At 31.7% G+C, this 20404-nt stretch overlaps 1 protein-coding gene across 1 annotated transcript; it reads left to right on the top strand.

The window, feature by feature from the left end:
• The first annotated feature begins 1224 nt into the window (after positions 1-1224).
• Positions 1225-4801, top strand: LOC119666022. Its single transcript, XM_038075283.1, has one exon. The coding sequence runs from the start codon at positions 1478-1480 to the stop codon at positions 4799-4801; it is 3324 nt and encodes a 1107-aa protein (XP_037931211.1). The 5' UTR covers positions 1225-1477.
• Positions 4802-20404: the final 15603 nt, after the last annotated feature.

Genomic DNA, 20404 nt, shown 5'->3' with positions numbered 1-20404 from the left:
AATTAATTAAATATTAATATTACCTATAAACTCAAAATATAACATTAACAAATACCTCTAACAGAGTTAAAGAAATTTATGATTATGTTTCAAAAGTAGTTCTTGTTAACTTTTTTATTTGATACTCGATTTTAATAACTTGTCCATCAATGCGTATTAGAAAAATATATATAATTTGAAAAGTTACCGTGCAACATTGTACTACTTCTTAGTATTTTTAAATATATATTACAAAATACATCAAATGATTGCATGTGTTATGCAGTTTGCAAAAGAAAATTTGTTTTTTGTTTTATGGTATGCAAAATATTTTTGTTCATTTTGCAAAATCGTACTACTCATGTTTTATATAACAAAATATTCTAATATATATATGTTTTTCAAAAAATACTATACAACATTGTACTATTTCATCAAATTTTATAATTAATTAAATATTAATATTACCTATAAACTCAAAATATAACAGTAACAAATACCTCTAACAGAGTTAAAAGAATTTATGATTATGCTTCAAAAGTAGTTTTTGTTAACTTTTTTATTTGGTACTCGATTTTAATATCCTTTTCATAAATTCGTATTAGAATAATATAAATAATTTAAAAAGTTACCGTGCAGCATTGTACTACTTCTTAGTATTTTTAAATATATATTGAAAAATACATCAAATGATTGCATGTGTTATGCAGATTGCAAAAGAAGATTTGTTTTTTGGTTTATGGTATGCAAAATATTTTTGTTAATTTTGCAAAATCGTGCTACTCATGTTTTATATACCAAAATATTCCCATACATATATGTTTTTCAAAAAATACTATACAACATTGTACTATATCATCAAATTTTATAATTAATTAAATATTTATATTACCTATAAACTCAAAATATAACATTAACAAGTACCTCTAACAGAGTTAAAGAAATTTATGATTATGTTTCAAAAGTAGTTCTTGTTACCTTTTTAATTTGATACTCGATTTTAATAATTTGTCCATCAATTCATATTAGAAGAATATAAATAATTTGAAAAGATACCGTGCAACATTGTACTACTTCTTGTTATTTTTAAATATATATTGAAAAATGCATCAAATGATTGCATGTGTTATGCAGTTTGCAAAAGAAGATTTGTTTTTTGTTTAATGGTATGCAAAATATTTTTGTTAATTTTGCCAAATCGTGGTATTCATGTTTTATATACCAAAATTTTCTAATATATATGTGGGACGCAGATCTGGCAACGCCAGCACACGAGCATAAGGAAGTAAAAAAGAAGAAACAAACGTAGTGTGGCAGTGCAGAAAGAAGACGTGTGAAGTAATGACGTGTGTGCGGAAGAACAAACAGTTTTTTTCATTTATATATATTTTTTTTGTAATTTAATTAATTAGTTTTGATTCTAATAAAAAGGAATCCTACAAATTGGGGGCTCAACAGGGATTTGAATTTCCGGCAATTGTGAAATTCAGTCTACACAATGACTTGCTTAAATGACTTCGTAAGCAGCAGCCTGCGCAGTAGCAGCAAAAACATAATAATAGCGTTGCATAAATTTATATACCAAGAAGAAGGTGATAGAAATAATCGAAAGAGATTGAGAGAATTTTCTGGATTCGATTACGACGAAAATGACAAGGCGTATGCAAGCAAATGCGAATATATTAAAAATAATTTGACTGAACGTGATTTGGTTTCAATTTGTATTGTACTAAATATAAGTTATTGTGTTAAAGATGTACAACTGCACATATTTCGAAATCTACGTAAAAATTTTTTGTTGTCCGAAAACGCAAACGACGATGAATGTAATGACGAAGAAGGAGATGAAGAAGTCGATGATGATGATGACGAAGAAGGAGATGAAGAAGTCGATGATGACGTTGACAGTAAACGCACTTTCAGAGGCAATGAACGCGAGTTTAAAAAATCTCGTGACGATAATGGCAATAAAATGTTTGAAGTGGATGATAATAATAAAGCAGCAGCGTACACACGTACAAAATTTTTACAAAGAGAAGCACCAAAATTTGCAATGAACTTTCGCGATATAGAGGACTCAATTAGACCATTTGATGGCACAAATATCATTTCGGTAGAAAGGTGGATTGAAGAATTCGAGGAACAAGCTGCACTAATGTGTTGGGATGGGTTTCAAAAACTAGTGTTTGCAAAAAAATCTCTTAGAGGCATTGCTAAACTTTTTATTTTGAGTGAAAGAGGTTTAAATTCGTGGTGTGCTTTAAAACACGCCCTGTTAAATGAGTTTCGAACAACAACAAATAGCGCACAATTGCATAAGCAACTTAGTGCTCGCAAAATAAAAAAAGATGAAAATGTGTTTGAATATTTTTATCAAATGAAAGATATCGCATCTCGCGGCAATATCGAAGACGAAGCGCTGATTCAGTATATAATAGATGGAATTAGAGACGGTTATGTAAATAAAATGATACTATATGGTGCAAAGAACCTTAATGAATTTAAAGACAAATTAAGATCATATGAAACAATGTGTGAAAAAAGTAAGCAAGTTAACGATTTTAAACAAAGCGAAAAGAAAAGTTTCTCAACAAATAAAACAGAAGTGAAATGCTACAATTGTGGTGAAAAGGGACATTTGTCCATGAATTGCAAAAATAAAAATCGAGGTACTAAATGCTTTAAGTGCAACCAGTACGGACATATTTCTAAAAACTGTGAACAAGCCGAAAACAAAATAAATACGCGCAGTTTACAGCAAAAAAACAATTTAACTACCAAATCCATTTTTATTGGCAATTTACAGTGCGCAGCCCTATTCGATACAGGCAGTAAATTTAATATAATTCGCGAAGACTTATACAACAAGTTGAATAAGCCTATCTTAGAAAAATGTAACGTATGTTTAATTGGTTTCGGTAGTGATCGCAATTCAAATAGGATTAAACCAATTGGACATTTTAAAAACTTAATTAAAATTGACGATAATGAGTTCATATTAGATTTTTATGTCGTTCCAATTCGGTGCATGGACTTACAAGTGATCATTGGCGAAGAACTATGCTTATACGCTGAAATTTTATTTAATCGTGATGGTATAAACGTTCGTAAAATCCTCGACGAAGACGATCCCATAGACGAAGAAGCTAAAATAATGAAAATTGACTTAGTAAATGACAACAAAACGATTGATATCGACAAAACCGCTAGTGAGAATGCGAGACGACAGGTACGTGAAATGATCATAAATTATCAGCCGAATCAATGTAAAACAACACAAGTGGCGATGTACATAGTGCTCAAAGACGAAACACCCATTTATTCCAGGCCGCGTAGATTACCGTTCACGGAGAGATGCATTGTGGATGAGCAAGTGGAACAGTGGTTGAAAAGTGGTGTAATTGAACGATCGGAGTCAGAATTCAGTAGCCCAGTTGTATTGATAAAAAAACGCGACGGTACACCACGCTTGTGTATTGACTTTAGAAGAATTAATAAAGTATTGGTGAAAGACCGTTTTCCGTTGCCACTAATAGAAGACCAACTCGATCGGCTACAAAGTGGTAAGGTGTTCAGTACAATTGACTTAAAGAATGGATTTTTCCATGTGCCCGTGGCAGAATTATGTCGTAAATACACGTCATTTGTTACACATAATGGACAATATCAATTCTGTAGAGTGCCATTTGGATTGTCGAACTCACCAGGTGTTTTTCAAAGACATATAAACGCGATATTTCGTGAATTAACTAATGAAGGTATAGCTTTACCATACGTTGATGATATCATTATACCCGCAGCAAATGAAGAACAAGCCGTACAAAACCTAAAAGTTGTATTACAGCGGTGTGCAGACTTTGGACTTGAATTGAATTTTAAAAAATGCAAGTTTCTAATGAGAAAAGTGGAATTTCTAGGGCACACAATACAAGATCAAAAAATATCACCGTCAGAAGTTAAGGTTGAAGCTCTACGCAAATACAAATTGCCGCAAACATTAAAACAATTGGAAAGTTTTCTTGGGTTGGCGAGTTATTTTAGAAAATTCATACCTAAATTCTCGCTAATTGCCAAGCCTTTAACAGATTTAAGGAAACAAAATGTGAAATTTGAAATAAAAGATGAACAGATTACTGCATTTAATACGTTGAAGACCATCTTAAGCGAAAAACCGGTACTAAACATTTTTAATCAAAAATCTGAAACGGAAGTGCATACAGATGCTTCGATAGAAGGATATGGAGCCGTTTTATTGCAAAAATCACCAGACGACGAACAATGGCATCCTGTGTATTATATGAGTAAAAAAACCACTGACGCACAAAGAAAATATACAAGTTACGAACTAGAAATATTGGCTGTTATTGAAGCTTTCAAAAAGTTTAGAGTATACATTCTGGGTATGCATTTTAAGCTCGTTACTGATTGTAACGCATTTGCGATGACATTGGGAAAGAAAGACTTGTGCACGAGAGTAGCCCGTTGGATATTGTTCTTAGAGGAGTACGATTACGAAGTTCAGCATCGTGTTGGTTCGCGAATGAAGCATGTTGATGCTTTAAGCCGCTACGCCGTTATGTGCATAGATGAAGATAATATTCTTTCTAAAATACGGAGAGCACAGATGCAAGACGAAAACCTGAAAACGATATCGGATATTCTACAAGAAAAATCTTCATACAACGATTATTTTAAGAAAGGAGAGTTGTTGTATAAGCTGAGAAATGACCAAGAACTTATTGTTGTACCTAAGAGTATGCAGCGTGAAATAATTAGACATGCACATGAAAAGGGACATTTTGCCGTAAAAAAAAACAAGTGAACTACTCCGAAATGACTATTTTATACCTCAATTGGAAGAAAAAATACAAAAACACATTATGAATTGTATTCCATGTATCGTTGTGAATCGGAAGCAGGGTAAGCAAGAAGGCGAACTACACTCATTGATTAAAGAAAGTATACCATTACACACGTACCATGTTGATTTTTTGGGACCATTAGAATCAACGAACAAACAATATAAGCATATCTTTGTCGTTATTGACTCTTTTACTAAATTCTGTTGGATATATCCAACTCGAACCACATCAGCTAACGAGGCTATATCCCGATTGCGTACGCAAAGCATAGTTTTTGGTAATCCTAATCAAATAATATCAGACCGAGGTGCTGCTTTCTCTTCAGATGATTTTCGTAAGTATTGCGAGGGTGAAAGTATTAAACACATCAAAATTACTACGGGCTTAGCCAGGGCCAACGGACAAGTCGAAAGATTGAATAGCATAATTGCGCCAGTTTTGGCAAAATTAAGCATGGCAGATCCAACTAAATGGTATAAAAATGTTGACAAAGTGCAGCAGATAATAAACTCCACGTATTGCAGAAGTACTGGAACGACGCCTTTTGAATTATTAATTGGTGCTAAAATGCAAACAAAGGAAGATATTCAGATCAAAAAAATTATCGAAGAGGAAATTACAACGATTTTTAATGAAGACCGAGAAGAAATGAGGCAACGCGCAAAGCAACAAATACTGAAAATCCAGTTAGAAAATAAGAATGCATATAACCAAAGACGCAGGCCAGCCGTAAAGTACAAAGTAGGCGACGTAGTCGCAATCAAAAGGACGCAGTTTTCGGGAGGACTGAAGCTAAAACCAAAATACTTAGGACCTTACGAGGTCGAGAGAGTTAAATCAAACGATACGTATGATGTTATAAAAATCGGAAAAAGCGAAGGGTCAAAGCGGACTAGCAGTTGCGCAGAGTATATGAAGCCTTGGGCAGTTGCTGACAATGACACTTCATTCGGGTCGAACGAATCGCAGGATGGCCGATTGTGGGACGCAGATCTGGCAACGCCAGCACACGAGCATAAGGAAGTAAAAAAGAAGAAACAAACGTAGTGTGGCAGTGCAGAAAGAAGACGTGTGAAGTAATGACGTGTGTGCGGAAGAACAAACAGTTTTTTTCATTTATATATATTTTTTTGTAATTTAATTAATTAGTTTTGATTCTAATAAAAAGGAATCCTACATATATATGTTTTTCAAAAAATATTATACAACATTGTACTATTTCATCAAATTATATAATTAATTAAATATTAATATTACCTATAAACTCAAAATATAACATTAACAAATACCTCTAACAGAGTTAAAGAAATTTATGATTATGTTTCAAAAGTAGTTCTTGTTAACTTTTTTATTTGATACTCGATTTTAATAACTTGTCCATCAATGCGTATTAGAGATAATATATATAATTTGAAAAGTTACCGTGCAACATTGTACTACTTCTTAGTATTTTTAAATATATATTACAAAATACATCAAATGATTGCATGTGTTATGCAGTTTGCAAAAGAAAATTTGTTTTTTGTTTTATGGTATGCAAAATATTTTTGTTCATTTTGCAAAATCGTACTACTCATGTTTTATATAACAAAATATTCTAATATATATATGTTTTTCAAAAAATACTATACAACATTGTACTATTTCATCAAATTTTATAATTAATTAAATATTAATATTACCTATAAACTCAAAATATAACAGTAACAAATACCTCTAACAGAGTTAAAAGAATTTATGATTATGCTTCAAAAGTAGTTTTTGTTAACTTTTTTATTTGGTACTCGATTTTAATATCCTTTTCATAAATTCGTATTAGAATAATATAAATAATTTAAAAAGTTACCGTGCAGCATTGTACTACTTCTTAGTATTTTTAAATATATATTGAAAAATACATCAAATGATTGCATGTGTTATGCAGATTGCAAAAGAAGATTTGTTTTTTGGTTTATGGTATGCAAAATATTTTTGTTAATTTTGCAAAATCGTGCTACTCATGTTTTATATACCAAAATATTCCCATACATATATGTTTTTCAAAAAATACTATACAACATTGTACTATATCATCAAATTTTATAATTAATTAAATATTTATATTACCTATAAACTCAAAATATAACATTAACAAGTACCTCTAACAGAGTTAAAGAAATTTATGATTATGTTTCAAAAGTAGTTCTTGTTAACTTTTTTATTTGATACTCGATTTTAATAACTTGTCCATCAATGCGTATTAGTAAAATATAAATAATTTGAAAAATTGCCGTGCAACATTGTACTACTTCTTGTTATTTTTAAATATATAATGAAAAATACATTAAATGATTGTAAGTGTTATGCAGTTTGCAAAAGAAGATTTGTTTTTTGTACGCAAAATATTTTTGTTAATTTTGCAAAATCGTGCTACTCATATTTTATATACCAAAATATTCTGATATATATATATGTTATTCAAAAAATAATCTACAACATTGTACTATTTCATCAAATTTTATAATTAATTAAATATTAATATTACCTATAAACTCAAAATATAACATTAACCAATACCTCTAACAGAGTTAAAGGAATTTATGATTATGCTTGAAAAGTAGTTTTGTTCACTTTAACTGAAACTCTAAAATTTTGAATTAAAGAGATCGAATATTGATTTCAATTTGATTTTTATTAAATTAAATTTTGCCTTAAATACTAAATTATTACAAATTATTACAATAACAATATCTAAATTTTATTCTTTTCCTTTACCGTTTTCTTGCCCAAAGTGCAAGCTCAGCATATATTATGCAACCAAATTCTTTGTTGTGTCTAGCAACCAAGAATTAATGCCAATGCACTGGCCTTGATATATGTTACATATTCAAAGTTCAGTGCCACTGCACTTAACAAAAAATATAATGCAAATATTCAAGTTCAGTGCCACTGCATTTTACCAAATTAAATAATGCAAAGGAAAGCCAAAGTTTGGATATTGCTAACATCAGCATATATGTTCAAATTTTACAATAATTGTTTTACATATAGATAAATATATTTATACTAATTAAATGTGTAAATCTTGATATTGTACAATAATAATAACCTAGGGTCGCCAGCAGGGTCGCACCAATAGAAAATACAATTTATTTATTTTAATAGTATTTAAATTTTATTGATGAATTTGATTAAAATATGAACAAAATCTAAAGAAAGTTGTAGAAAACAATTTAAAAAATAAATTAAAATTTATAATTTCATCTCGTGCAAAATTATTTGTTGTGTTTCTGGTTTTGGCTTAATTCTTCCTTGTATTATCAATCCAATCAAATCGTTTAATTTAAATTTGTCGTCATATGTGACCACATATGCACCTGCGAAAAAAGAAAATAATTAGTATAAAATATGAAATATGATGAATTGTTTGAATGAAATACCGATAAAATTTCGAACTGATGCTCCATTTTGAAATCTTTTCAACAAATAAATTATCTTAACATCTGCTCCGTACATTTGTTCTTCAGGTGATATCGGAAAGTTATCAGTATAGGAATCAGCAATTTTGTAGAACAGCACCTTCTTCTAAAGAAATTCGAAATTCTGACGCAATTTATTGCGTCAATTTATTGCATAATTTCGACAATGCGACTTTGCACAACATCTCGCTCCCGTGTTAATTATCAAACAAATTCCTATACTCTGCCATCACGAAATCAAATCGCGGTATGCAGTGAAGGCAAGAAACAAAGAAATGAAATTGGCAAATGAACGAATGAAAAAAATTTAATATTGAAAAACATTCAAACTGAATGAAATCTAAAATGATAATAATGCATAATAATAATTCTATATTTTATATCACGAAGTTCTCAAAACTTCAGTGTAAACAATATTTTTTGTAAAAACCCTTTCATCATTAGCCAAATGACCTTGTCCACCTTCATTACTGACTTAAAATTTAAGTCCGTCAAATGATCTAACTCAACTGGCTGCAACGTAAAGTTGACCATGCGAAAAAACAGGTCTCCTCAACAATATTCCAACTCTATCAAATGTCTGTCCTTGGGATTTGTTAATTGTCATAGCAAATGCGCTGATGACTGTGGAAACTGTGTTCTTTGAAAATTAAATGGCAGTGCAGTCCCTGAATACGTCAAGTGTATGCGTGGAATCAAAACACGTTTTCCGCGAGCAACTCCAGTGAGTACTTCACAATCTATTGTGTTATTATGCATTGCTTTGACTCGCAGCAATACCACTAAATGCACACGAAATACAGCGAAGATTAAGGGAATTTAATTTACGAATTATAGCCGTTTGTGTGAATGTTTTCCCACAACCTGCATGGGATGTCAAACAAAACACATTTGATCCTGTATGGTAATACTGAACTTCACGAATAACTTTATCAATAGTATCACGCTGTTCATTATTTGCGCAATCATAAAGCTCATTAAATAAACATTCTTCTACGAAAGGATCAAAAATATCGAGATCAGCAAATTCTGGCATTATTGTAGGTGTAGGCAAACCAAGTGACGTACATGTAACATTATGTGTTAACAAAATATCCTCGATTTCCAATAATACTCTATTAAAAGAAACATCTACACTACAACCATCTCTAACGAAATCTTCGCTTAAATGATCTCTAAATTCCACCCAAAGCGCTAATGCATTTGCTGGAATATTGAAGGCACAATTAATCGCAAACAAATTACGCATTTGTTTTCCTGAGTTAAATGTCTTAGCTTCATTGAGAGAAACTCTCCACTCGTTATAATTGGACGCAATTACCCTAGCATGACATGCTTCGATAAATGTCCTATAAACAATTCCATTGAATGTACGCACATCTTCATATGATTTTGGCCCTTTTACATGCAACAAAAGTAATCTTAAATGGAATTGCTCAATTTCTTTGGGAAACACCATATACATCCGAGTAATAATTTTATCTCCTCCTCGTTGTCTTTTTTGCCAAGATTTTCTACTATCAATCCAAACATAATGCAATGAAATTTCTATATACGTATATTGATTAGCAGATGAATCACTTTGATTCAATTGAAAGAAAGCTAATAGCTTCGTAAGCTTAGGATTTTCTACTGCTTGTCTTTCTTGGTCTTCGCGAAATATAATATTTTGTCTTTGTGGCAAATGAATGTCAAGACGAATTATAATATGAGACTGAAAATGCATAGGAAATTCATATATTCGCCACATAGCCTCAGTTGATCCCACATATCGACCATTCAAAAAATTTCTAACGTCATCTACTTCAACTTGTACTTGTTAGTCATTTTCGTTTGTGCTTTCACTTTGAATTAAAACAGTTGCACTATCAAAACCCTTATATACATATTTATATATGTACTTAATACTTTTGACGGAAGTGCACACCTCGACATTAATGTGACAATTATATTTTGCAAGCAAATATGGGTTGTATGGAACGACATAACGATTATCTAAAGACTTTCCTCTAACATCAACGGAAACATTATTATCGCGCCGTCTATACAACGGATAACCATTAACTGATTCTTTCGTTAATTGCACAAAATCCTTTGGAAATTGTTTTGAATATTTTCCATCTTGCATACATACAGAGCTTGGATTCAAAACACCGCAAGGACCGTGCATCATGTGTTTGACAACAAATTCATGTAATTTTGGCTGCAAATTTTTATCCGGTATCTCTGCACAAACTATTTTATCAATATCAGCCGACCCGACAATTTTGTGATTTTCACATAAAGTTATCAAAATGTGAGCATGAGGCAAACCTCTTTTTTGAAATTCGATTGTATATATAAGAGCCTCAACTTTGCCAAAAATATATTTATTCCAAATGTCAGAAATGAGTTCTTTTAACTTCGATTTAAATACACGCACAACTATTTCAGGCCTGAAATGAGATGATTCATTAGGATCAATATTATATACAATTTCCGCCCAATTCTGATTGCAAGTCATTGTAACAAAAAGCGATGGCTTGCCGAAGTACTGAACAATTGACATTGCATCTAAGTAATTTTGATACATGTTTCTCGGAGACCCAGTGAAGGATGAAGGCAAAATCACTTTACGACCTAAGCTACCATCTCCTACTTGATTCGTTTGCAAATAATCACTAATATTGTTATACACATCTGCCCTCAAATTTACTTGATTCTGTCTTATAAAATGTAGTCGACATACTTCTATTCTCACATACATATCAACAATGTATTGCAAAAATAGTTTTTGCGATTTATGCAAAAAGCTAAATTGATCCCTTATTGCAAATCTGAAACATGCAAATTGTAACATTGTAACTTTATTTCGAATCTGCCTACCATTAGAATTATGTTGCACGTTATGCGATATATTAACGTGCCAACCAAAATCTCCATTTGGGAATAGTAAAGGATATGCCAATGGTTCCAAAGCAGAATCTAATACTAATACATTCTTAACTACACCATTTGTTTTTAAAAAAGATATCATATTTCTCTCAAATGGTGGTTCACCATCTATAGTCGTAAATATTATATCTTCGTATATCTGTATCACGATTCACGATAATTGCCATACAAATCTCTTTTTGTGCATTGCATACTCTATCATAATGTTCTTTCATTGTACAAAATGAATATCTCTCGAATTGAAGTGTTGTTAATGTCGATTCAACCAATTAATTAACCTTAACTATCACACAATTCACAATTAAAATTCATCACAATTAAAATTTAACTATCACACAATACACTTGAAATAAATCTAAAAATTTCAAACTCATTAACCTTAACTATCCACATTTCACAATTAAAATATATCACAATTAAAATTTATCAAAATTAAAATTTATCACAATTAAAATTTAACTATCACACAATGCAAATAAAACGATTGATATCAAAGGATATTTCCACTTCAATGCGTTTTTTTTATTCACAAACAATATTTGAAATTTAATGAGCTTTAAAAATCTGATTGTAACAGAATCCACAAAGTCCAAACACACAAAGTCCACTCCACTTTTTTCCAAAAGTGGAAAAAAATCGCACACACAAATCCACCGTAAACAATTAACAATTCGTCACAAAAAAAAACTTTGAAAAACACATGTATTTTGTTGTTGTAGTCGCTAAATTTACGCCAACGCATTTTTACCTGTGTTTCCGTTAACGTACATGCGAAAAAATAACGTTGTGCTCTTCTGCACGTCTTCACCTTTCCAACGGTATAAATTTTATCCATATATGTCAACGGCAACACAGTTAAAACGGGGTAACAAACTTTTATGTTAGCGTAATTATATATAGACTAGGGTCGCCAGTGGTCGAAATTCGACCAATAGAAAATACAATTTATTTATTTTAATAGTATTTAAATTTTATTGATGAATTTGATTAAAATATGAACAAAATCTAAAGAAAGTTGTACAATTTAAAAACAATTTAAAAAATAAATTAAAATTTATAATTTCATCTCGTGCAAAATTATTTGTTGTGTTTCTGGTTTTGGCTTAATTCTTCCTAGTATTATCAATCCAATCAAATCGTTTAATTTAAATTTGTCGTCATATGTGACCACATATGCACCTGCGAAAAAAGAAAATAATTAGTATAAAATATGAAATATGATGAATTGTTTGAATGAAATACCGATAAAATTTCGAACTGATGCTCCATTTTGAAATCTTTTCAACAAATAAATTATCTTAACATCTGCTCCGTACATTTGTTCTTCAGGTGATATCGGAAAGTTATCAGTATAGGAATCAGCAATTTTGTAGAACAGCACCTTCTTCTAAAGAAATTCGAAATTCTGACGCAATTTATTGCGTCAATTTATTGCATAATTTCGACAATGCGACTTTGCACAACATCTCGCTCCCGTGTTAATTATCAAACAAATTCCTATACTCTGCCATCACGAAATCAAATCGCGGTATGCAGTGAAGGCAAGAAACAAAGAAATGAAATTGGCAAATGAACGAATGAAAAAAATTAAATATTGAAAAACATTCAAACTGAATGAAATCTAAAATGATAATAATGCATAATAATAATTCTATATTTTATATCACGAAGTTCTCAAAACTTCAGTGTAAACAATATTTTTTGTAAACACCCTTTCATCATTAGCCAAATGACCTTGTCCACCTTCATTACTGACATAAAATTTAAGTCCGTCAAATGATCTAACTCAACTGGCTGCAACGTAAAGTTGACCATGCGAAAAAACAAGTCTCCTCAACAATATTCCAACTCTATCAAATGTCTGTCCTTGGGATTTGTTAATTGTCATAGCAAATGCGCTGATGACTGTGGAAACTGTGTTCTTTGAAAATTAAATGGCAGTGCAGTCCCTGAATACGTCAAGTGCATGCGTGGAATCAAACCACGTTTTCCGCGAGCAACTCCAGTGAGTACTTCACAATCTATTGTGTTATTATGCATTGCTTTGACTCGCATTCTCGTCCCATTCACTAATGCTTGCTTCGTATTTAAATTTCGAATTAACAAAACTATCGCATTAATCTTGAGCTCCAACTTATGTGGTGGCAAACCACTTACAATCAAAGTATTCAAAAATTCTACTGGATAGTTGCATACCTCACTGTTATCCTCGCAAATAATTCTGTCAAAACTGTAGTAAACCTTTTTTTCACCAGCGATGCGATTCAATACATCGTTATTGATAAGTCCACAATCTTCATTAGTTGGAGCTAACACAACTGACTTCAACATTCTATCTGATAAAATGGTTTCATTAATATCTCCAAAAATATCATGTACTGTGTTAGATTCAACACCTATCAAATTTGCTGGAATTTCTACTAAATCTTCACCATTGCCAATTCTCTTTAGAAATTGAACGAATTCCAACTCTTCGGGGAGTGCTCTCATATTTTGAGTTAACGTTATATGATTGAAAAACGGGAATTCTGCCCAACTCGTAATACAATTTGCAATCATTACTGCTATTATAAATAATGCCACCGAATTAATAAATCTGGCATAACTACTACTTTTTTTATATTCGGAACTGTATTTTCCATCAGATTTATAGGCAGTTTAAAAACATTATGGAGTGTCTTTCCACCAATCAATAAAGTGGAAGCAATACCACTAAATGCACACGAAATACAGCGAAGATTAAGGGAATTTAATTTACGAATTATAGCCGTTTGTGTGAATGTTTTCCCACAACCTGCATGGGATGTCAAACAAAACACATTTGATCCTGTATCGTAATACTGAACTTCACGAATAACTTTATCAATAGTATCACGCTGTTCATTATTTGCGCAATCATAAAGCTCATTAAATAAACATTCTTCTACGAAAGGAGATCTCTCAAAAATATCGAGATCAGCAAATTCTGGCATTATTTTAGGTGTAGGCAAACCAAGTGACGTACATGTAACATTATGTGTTAACAAAATATCCTCGATTTCCAATAATACTCTATTAAAAGAAACATCTACACTACAACCATCTCTAACGAAATCTTCGCTTAAATGATCTCTAAATTCCACCCAAAGCGCTAATGCATTTGCTGGAATATTGAAGGCACAATTAATCGCAAACAAATTACGCATTTGTTTTCCTGAGTTAAATGTCTTAGCTTCATTGAGAGAAACTCTCCGCTAGTTATAATTGGACGCAATTCCCCTAGCATGACATGCTTCGATAAATGTCCTATAAACCATTTCATTGAATGTACGCACATCTTCATATGATTTTGGCCCTTTTACATGCAACAAAAGTAATCTTAAATGGAATTGCTCAATTTCTTTGGGAGACACCATATACATCCGAGTAATAATTTTATCTCCTCCTCGTTGTCTTTTTTGCCAAGATTTTCTACTATCAATCCAAACATAATGCAATGAAATTTCTATATACGTATATTGATTAGCAGATGAATCACTTTGATTCAATTGAAAGAAAGCTAATAGCTTCGTAAGCTTAGGATTTTCTACTGCTTGTCTTTCTTGGTCTTCGCGAAATATAATATTTTGTCTTTGTGTCAAATGAATGTGAAGACGAATTATAATATGAGACTGAAAATGCATAGGAAATTCATATATTCGCCACATAGCCTCAGTTGATCCCACATATCGACCATTCAAAAAATTTCTAACGTCATCTACTTCAACTTGTACTTGTTAGTCATTTTCGTTTGTGCTTTCACTTTGAATTAAAACAGTTGCACTATCAAAACCCTTATATACATATTTGTATATGTACTTAATACTTTTGACGGAAGTGCACTCCTCGACATTAATGTGACAATTATATTTTGCAAACAAATACGGGTTGTATGGAACGACATAACGATTATCTAAAGACTTTCCTCTAACATCAACGGAAACATTATTATCGCGCCGTCTATACAACGGATAACCATTAACTGATTCTTTCGTTAATTGTACAAAATCCTTTGGAAATTGTTTTGAATATTTTCCATCTTGCATACATACAGAGCTTGGATTCAAAACACCGCATGGACCGTGCATCATGTGTTTGACAACAAATTCATGTAATTTTGGCTGCAAATTTTTATCCGGTATCTCTGCACAAACTATTTTATCAATATCAGCCGGCCCGACAATTTTGTCATTTTCACATAAAGTTATCAAAATGTGAGCATGAGGCAAACCTCTCTTTTGAAATTCGATTGTATATATAAGAGCCTCAACTTTGCCAAAAATATATTTATTCCAAATGTCAGAAATGAGTTCTTTTAACTTCGATTTAAATACACGCACAACTATTTCAGGCCTGAAATGACAATTTCCGCCCAATTCGGATTGCAAGTCATTGTAACAAAAAGCGATGGCTTGCCGAAGTACTGAACAATTGACATTGCATCTAAGTAATTTTGATACATGTTTCTCGGAGACCCAGTGAAGGATGAAGGCAAAATCACTTTACGACCTAAGCTACCATCTCCTACTTGATTCGTTTGCAAATAATCACTAATATTGTTATACACATCTGCCCTCAAATTTACTTGATTCTGTCTTATAAAATGTAGTCGACATCCTTCTATTCTCACATACATATCAACAATGTATTGCAAAAATAGTTTTTGCGATTTATGCAAAAAGCTAAATAGATCCCTTATTGCAAATCTGAAGCATGCAAATTGTAACATTGTAACTTTATTTCGAATCTGCCTACCATTAGAATTATGTTGCACGTTATGCGATATATTAACGTGCCAACCAAAATCTCCATTTAGGAATAGTAAAGGATATGCCAATGGTTCCAAAGCAGAATCTAATACTAATACATTCTTAACTACACCATTTGTTTTTAAAAAAGATATCATATTTCTCTCAAATGGTGGTTCACCATCTATAGTCGTAAATATTATATCTTCGTATATCTGTATCACGATTCACGATAATTGCCATACAAATCTCTTTTTGTGCATTGCATACTCTATCATAATGTTCTTTCATTGTACAAAATGAATATCTCTCGAATTGAAGTGTTGTTAATGTCGATTCAACCAATTAATTAACCTTAACTATCACACAATTCACAATTAAAATTCATCACAATTAAAATTTAACTATCACACAATACACTTGAAATAAATCTAAAAATTTCAAACTCATTAACCTTAACTATCCACATTTCACAATTAAAATATATCACAATTAAAATTTATCAAAATTAAAATTTATCACAATTAAAATTTAACTATCACACAATGCAAATAAAACGATTCATATCAAAGGATATTTCCACTTCAATGCGTTTTTTTTATTCACAAACAATATTTGAAATTTAATGAGCTTTAAAAATCTGATTGTAACAGAATCCACAAAGTCCAAACACACAAAGTCCAAACACACAAAGAAAAAAATCGCACACACAAATCCACCGTAAACAATTAACAATTCGTCACAAAAAAAAACTTTGAAAAACACATGTATTTTGTTGTTGTAGTCGCTAAATTTACGCCAACGCATTTTTACATGTGTTTCCGTTAACGTACATGCGAAAAAATAACGTTGTGCTCTTCTGCACGTCTTCACCTTTCCAACGGTATAAATTTTATCCATATATGTCAACGGCAACACAGTTAAAACGGGGTAACAAACTTTTATGTTAGCGTAATTATATATAGATATAAACTAAAAGCAAAAAAATTATTAAAATAAAAATTTAATTTATATGTAAAAGTCAACTGAATATCACGTGGAAAACTAAGCCTATAAATGCGTCACTTGCAAGAGCTTTTGCTTAAAGTCAGACGTATTTATAAAAAGAGTTAAAATACTGTATGTTTTGCAGTTTTGACAGCAAACATATGGACGTATATTCTTTAATTTTTGGTGTGAAAATTGTGCTATACCTACTTTTTGGTAACTGCTATTAAAGTGTTTGCAAAATTCTTTATCTAATTTTTGAAAATAATCTACGAAATATTTAGGAGGTTGCACCAAGTTACAGTTACCAAACTCTTTTTCAAGAGTGAAAAAGTTTTCATTTGAAATAAAATTTACTAAGGTTAGGTTAGCTTGGCAATTGTGTAATTTGTGAATTTTAAAGATAACCACCCGCATACATAAATAAATGCATTATTGCTAAGGAATTAACGTTTCTCCATATCATTATCATCATTAAAATCAAAACGATGAAGAAAACAATGCATGGGCTCACTAAACATATGAGACTCCTGCCAGAACGTGTCGATCACTAGTGTATCACTGTATACAGTTTCTAAACTCTGATCAGGGGAAATTGGAGCAGGTGAATCAATGGTAGGGCCTACGGTAGAAGGACAGTCAAATTCAATTAATTGCTCAGTATTGCCATTTACTATGCAACTCAAATAACTTAATCCCCATCTCTTCTAAAAAAGACAAGTGAATAAATGTGGAGTGATGCCTGCACAATTGCCTCCACCACGTCGTATTTGTCCAAAAAAATGTTCTATCACATCTTGACAAAGCTTTGTGGTCATTATAACTTGAAAATTCTTAGAGGCTAAATATTGCCATATATCCTGAAGGCTGTTAATATTGAGAAACCACCCTTTAATAAAAGAGAAGTTCTTAGCAATATTGTTACCTTCGTTGTCTTTAAATCTAATGGATTTGAGAAGAATTTCGAATTTTTGCAGGAAATCTAATTGTTCAATTGATCCTCAAAAGCCTTTTTTAAGTCCTAAGCTACTGGTGCTGCTTGAATTGAATACATCAAAAAGATTATTAAAAAACAGAACAAATTCAGCAGTGTTAACAGTATTCGTATTACTTGAATCAAGTAATACGAATAAACCCGATTAACACAATACTCTCATTTCTGATGCAACTGCGTTACTAAATACTTGAGAAGCAAATCTGACACGCATTTTTTGAAAAGAATTGGGCCTATTATGTGCATTTGCCAAGTGAGGCGCATATCGAATAGCTGATTTTGAATCAATATTAAAAAAATTAACAATATCTTCCCATCTTACTTTACAATTATTAAATATTACATTATTACTGCTACGAAATGGCATGGGTATAGATTAATGCCTTTAAGTTGTTAAATCACTTCAATAACATACGATTTTAGAACTTTACTCTTGCAACTTCCATTTACAAAGAAGTATGCAAAAAGCTGAGACCATCTTACTCCTGCGATTCTTTGTACCATGAAAGTGACCACCAAAATTTTCAAGCCCAACTATTTTGTCATTATGCCTGTCATACTAAAGGTGACTTTTACAAAGAAAAGGTGACTTGTTCGTATGAAAAGCCGCGACTTCGTAACTCCAAAGCTTGTTTACTACTATGCGTGCACCCTGAAGACTTCGGCCAACTTATGAGAAACTCCCGTAAGGTTCATTCTGATGACCAATTAAAACTTACGAGTAAATGTCTGTAAGTTAGGGGTGAAAGAAAATAAAGTACTAATGCTATTGTTTTCAACTTAGAATCATAGCAGTACCGATGTGAATGGCGATTAGTATTTCGAAAACAATTTCTTACACATACCTGCATATTTTGTGAAAGCTTGCTACAAAGCTCATCTATCAACTCTCATTTAAATTCCTTGTAACACTTTCAATAGTATTACATTTTGAAAGCAACTCTTTGTTCTCTTGTTTAATTTTTCTAAACTTTCATTTTTTTCTCTAATTTCTACTTCTTTACATTTAATAATTTAATTTTTTTCTTCAACAACCTTCTCTAACTTTTTTAATTTTATTAAAATTCCTGAAGATTTTTCAGTAAGTTTTGTTTTTCTGGGAGTTGCTTTAAAAAGACTATTGTCTGTTTGGCTCTCTCTTCCTCAAACAGAAATTTCATTCCTATCAAAGGTTTTTCTAACTCCTACACTAGAGAGGTGAATTTGCTTTTCATTTTCCACATTGCTTTCGTTGTTAATTACATTTTTATTTAAATTACTAATATAACTTAAATCTAAATTAACGTTCGGGATTGAAATTCGTACAGAACACATTATTTCGGTAGAAAAATGATTGTTACAGGCAAATTTATTTTTAGTTTGCCCAACTACTTCTAAGCGCTTCATCGATTCTGTTCTAATTTGGTAAATAATTATCAGAATTTAATGAAATACAAAAATAAAAATTAATTATAAAGAAAAACAGAAGTATATTTTAGTAGTTACATTAAAACGATCAACAATTAAAAAAAACATATTTAACTATAAATAATACGAGAGCTGCTATATATATTTCTGGCCTAGGCAACACTAAGCGTTGCCAGGTGCAATCTGACATTTCCATTGGAAAGGATGACATTTTTTAGCATAACATCACTCAGAACGTGTTGTCATTTAATTGTGAATTGTTTTATTTACAGAGTCTTGAAAAATTCATCTCGGTCAAAGAATGGAATTAACAAGTGAATTGATAGTGCATTCATGAACTTAAATCCTTGTATGTGACATATCGTGAGATAGAGACATTCTTGGGCATTTCTCCCACCAGCATACATTTGATATTGCATAAACACCTGGCCGTAAAAAAGGTTTATTCTCGTTGGATCCCGCACAATTTGACAATCGCTCAAAAAAAGGCTCTTGTTAATTGGTGCAAAGAAATGTTGAAAAAAATAGGTTCGCAGTGCTTCAAAATATGTTTATAAGATCTATGCGTATGAGCCTGAAACAAAACAACAATTAACCGTGTTAACCAAATTAACCAAATGGTCGCCTGTTTCTTCGTCAAAACTGGTCATGTGGCGACTGTTCCGCTTGAACAATCTGAGTGGTACACCACAATTGTTTTGCCTGAAGTCTTCGGAGAAATTCGAAAAACGAACAAGAGAAGACGAGTCATTGTTCACCATGACAACGCGAGCTCTCACACATCGGGTCAAACCAATGCGTTTTTGACCGGCCAAATCGTCGAAATGATGGGTTATCCGTCGTATAGCCCTGACTTGGCACCCAATTCCTGCACATCAAAAAAAAAAATGCGTGGTCAACGATTTTCGTCGCCAGATGATGCTGGTAATGCGTTCAAAAACCATATTTTGGAGGTGTCTCAATCGGAGTGGAAAAACTGCTTCGACAATTGGTTTGAGCGCATGCAAAAGTGTATAA

The sequence above is a fragment of the Teleopsis dalmanni genome, chromosome 1 (genome assembly GCF_002237135.1).
Source record: "Teleopsis dalmanni isolate 2A chromosome 1, ASM223713v2, whole genome shotgun sequence".
NCBI classification, from domain to species: Eukaryota; Metazoa; Arthropoda; class Insecta; order Diptera; family Diopsidae; genus Teleopsis; species Teleopsis dalmanni.
Note: the sequence above shows the minus strand (reverse complement) of the source record. Positions and strands in the feature narration are given on the sequence as shown.

Excerpts from the sequence above, each read along its gene's own strand:
- LOC119666022 (XM_038075283.1), top strand. The coding sequence starts at position 1,478 with ATGACTTGCTTAAATGACTTCGTAAGCAGCAGCCTGCGCAGTAGCAGC.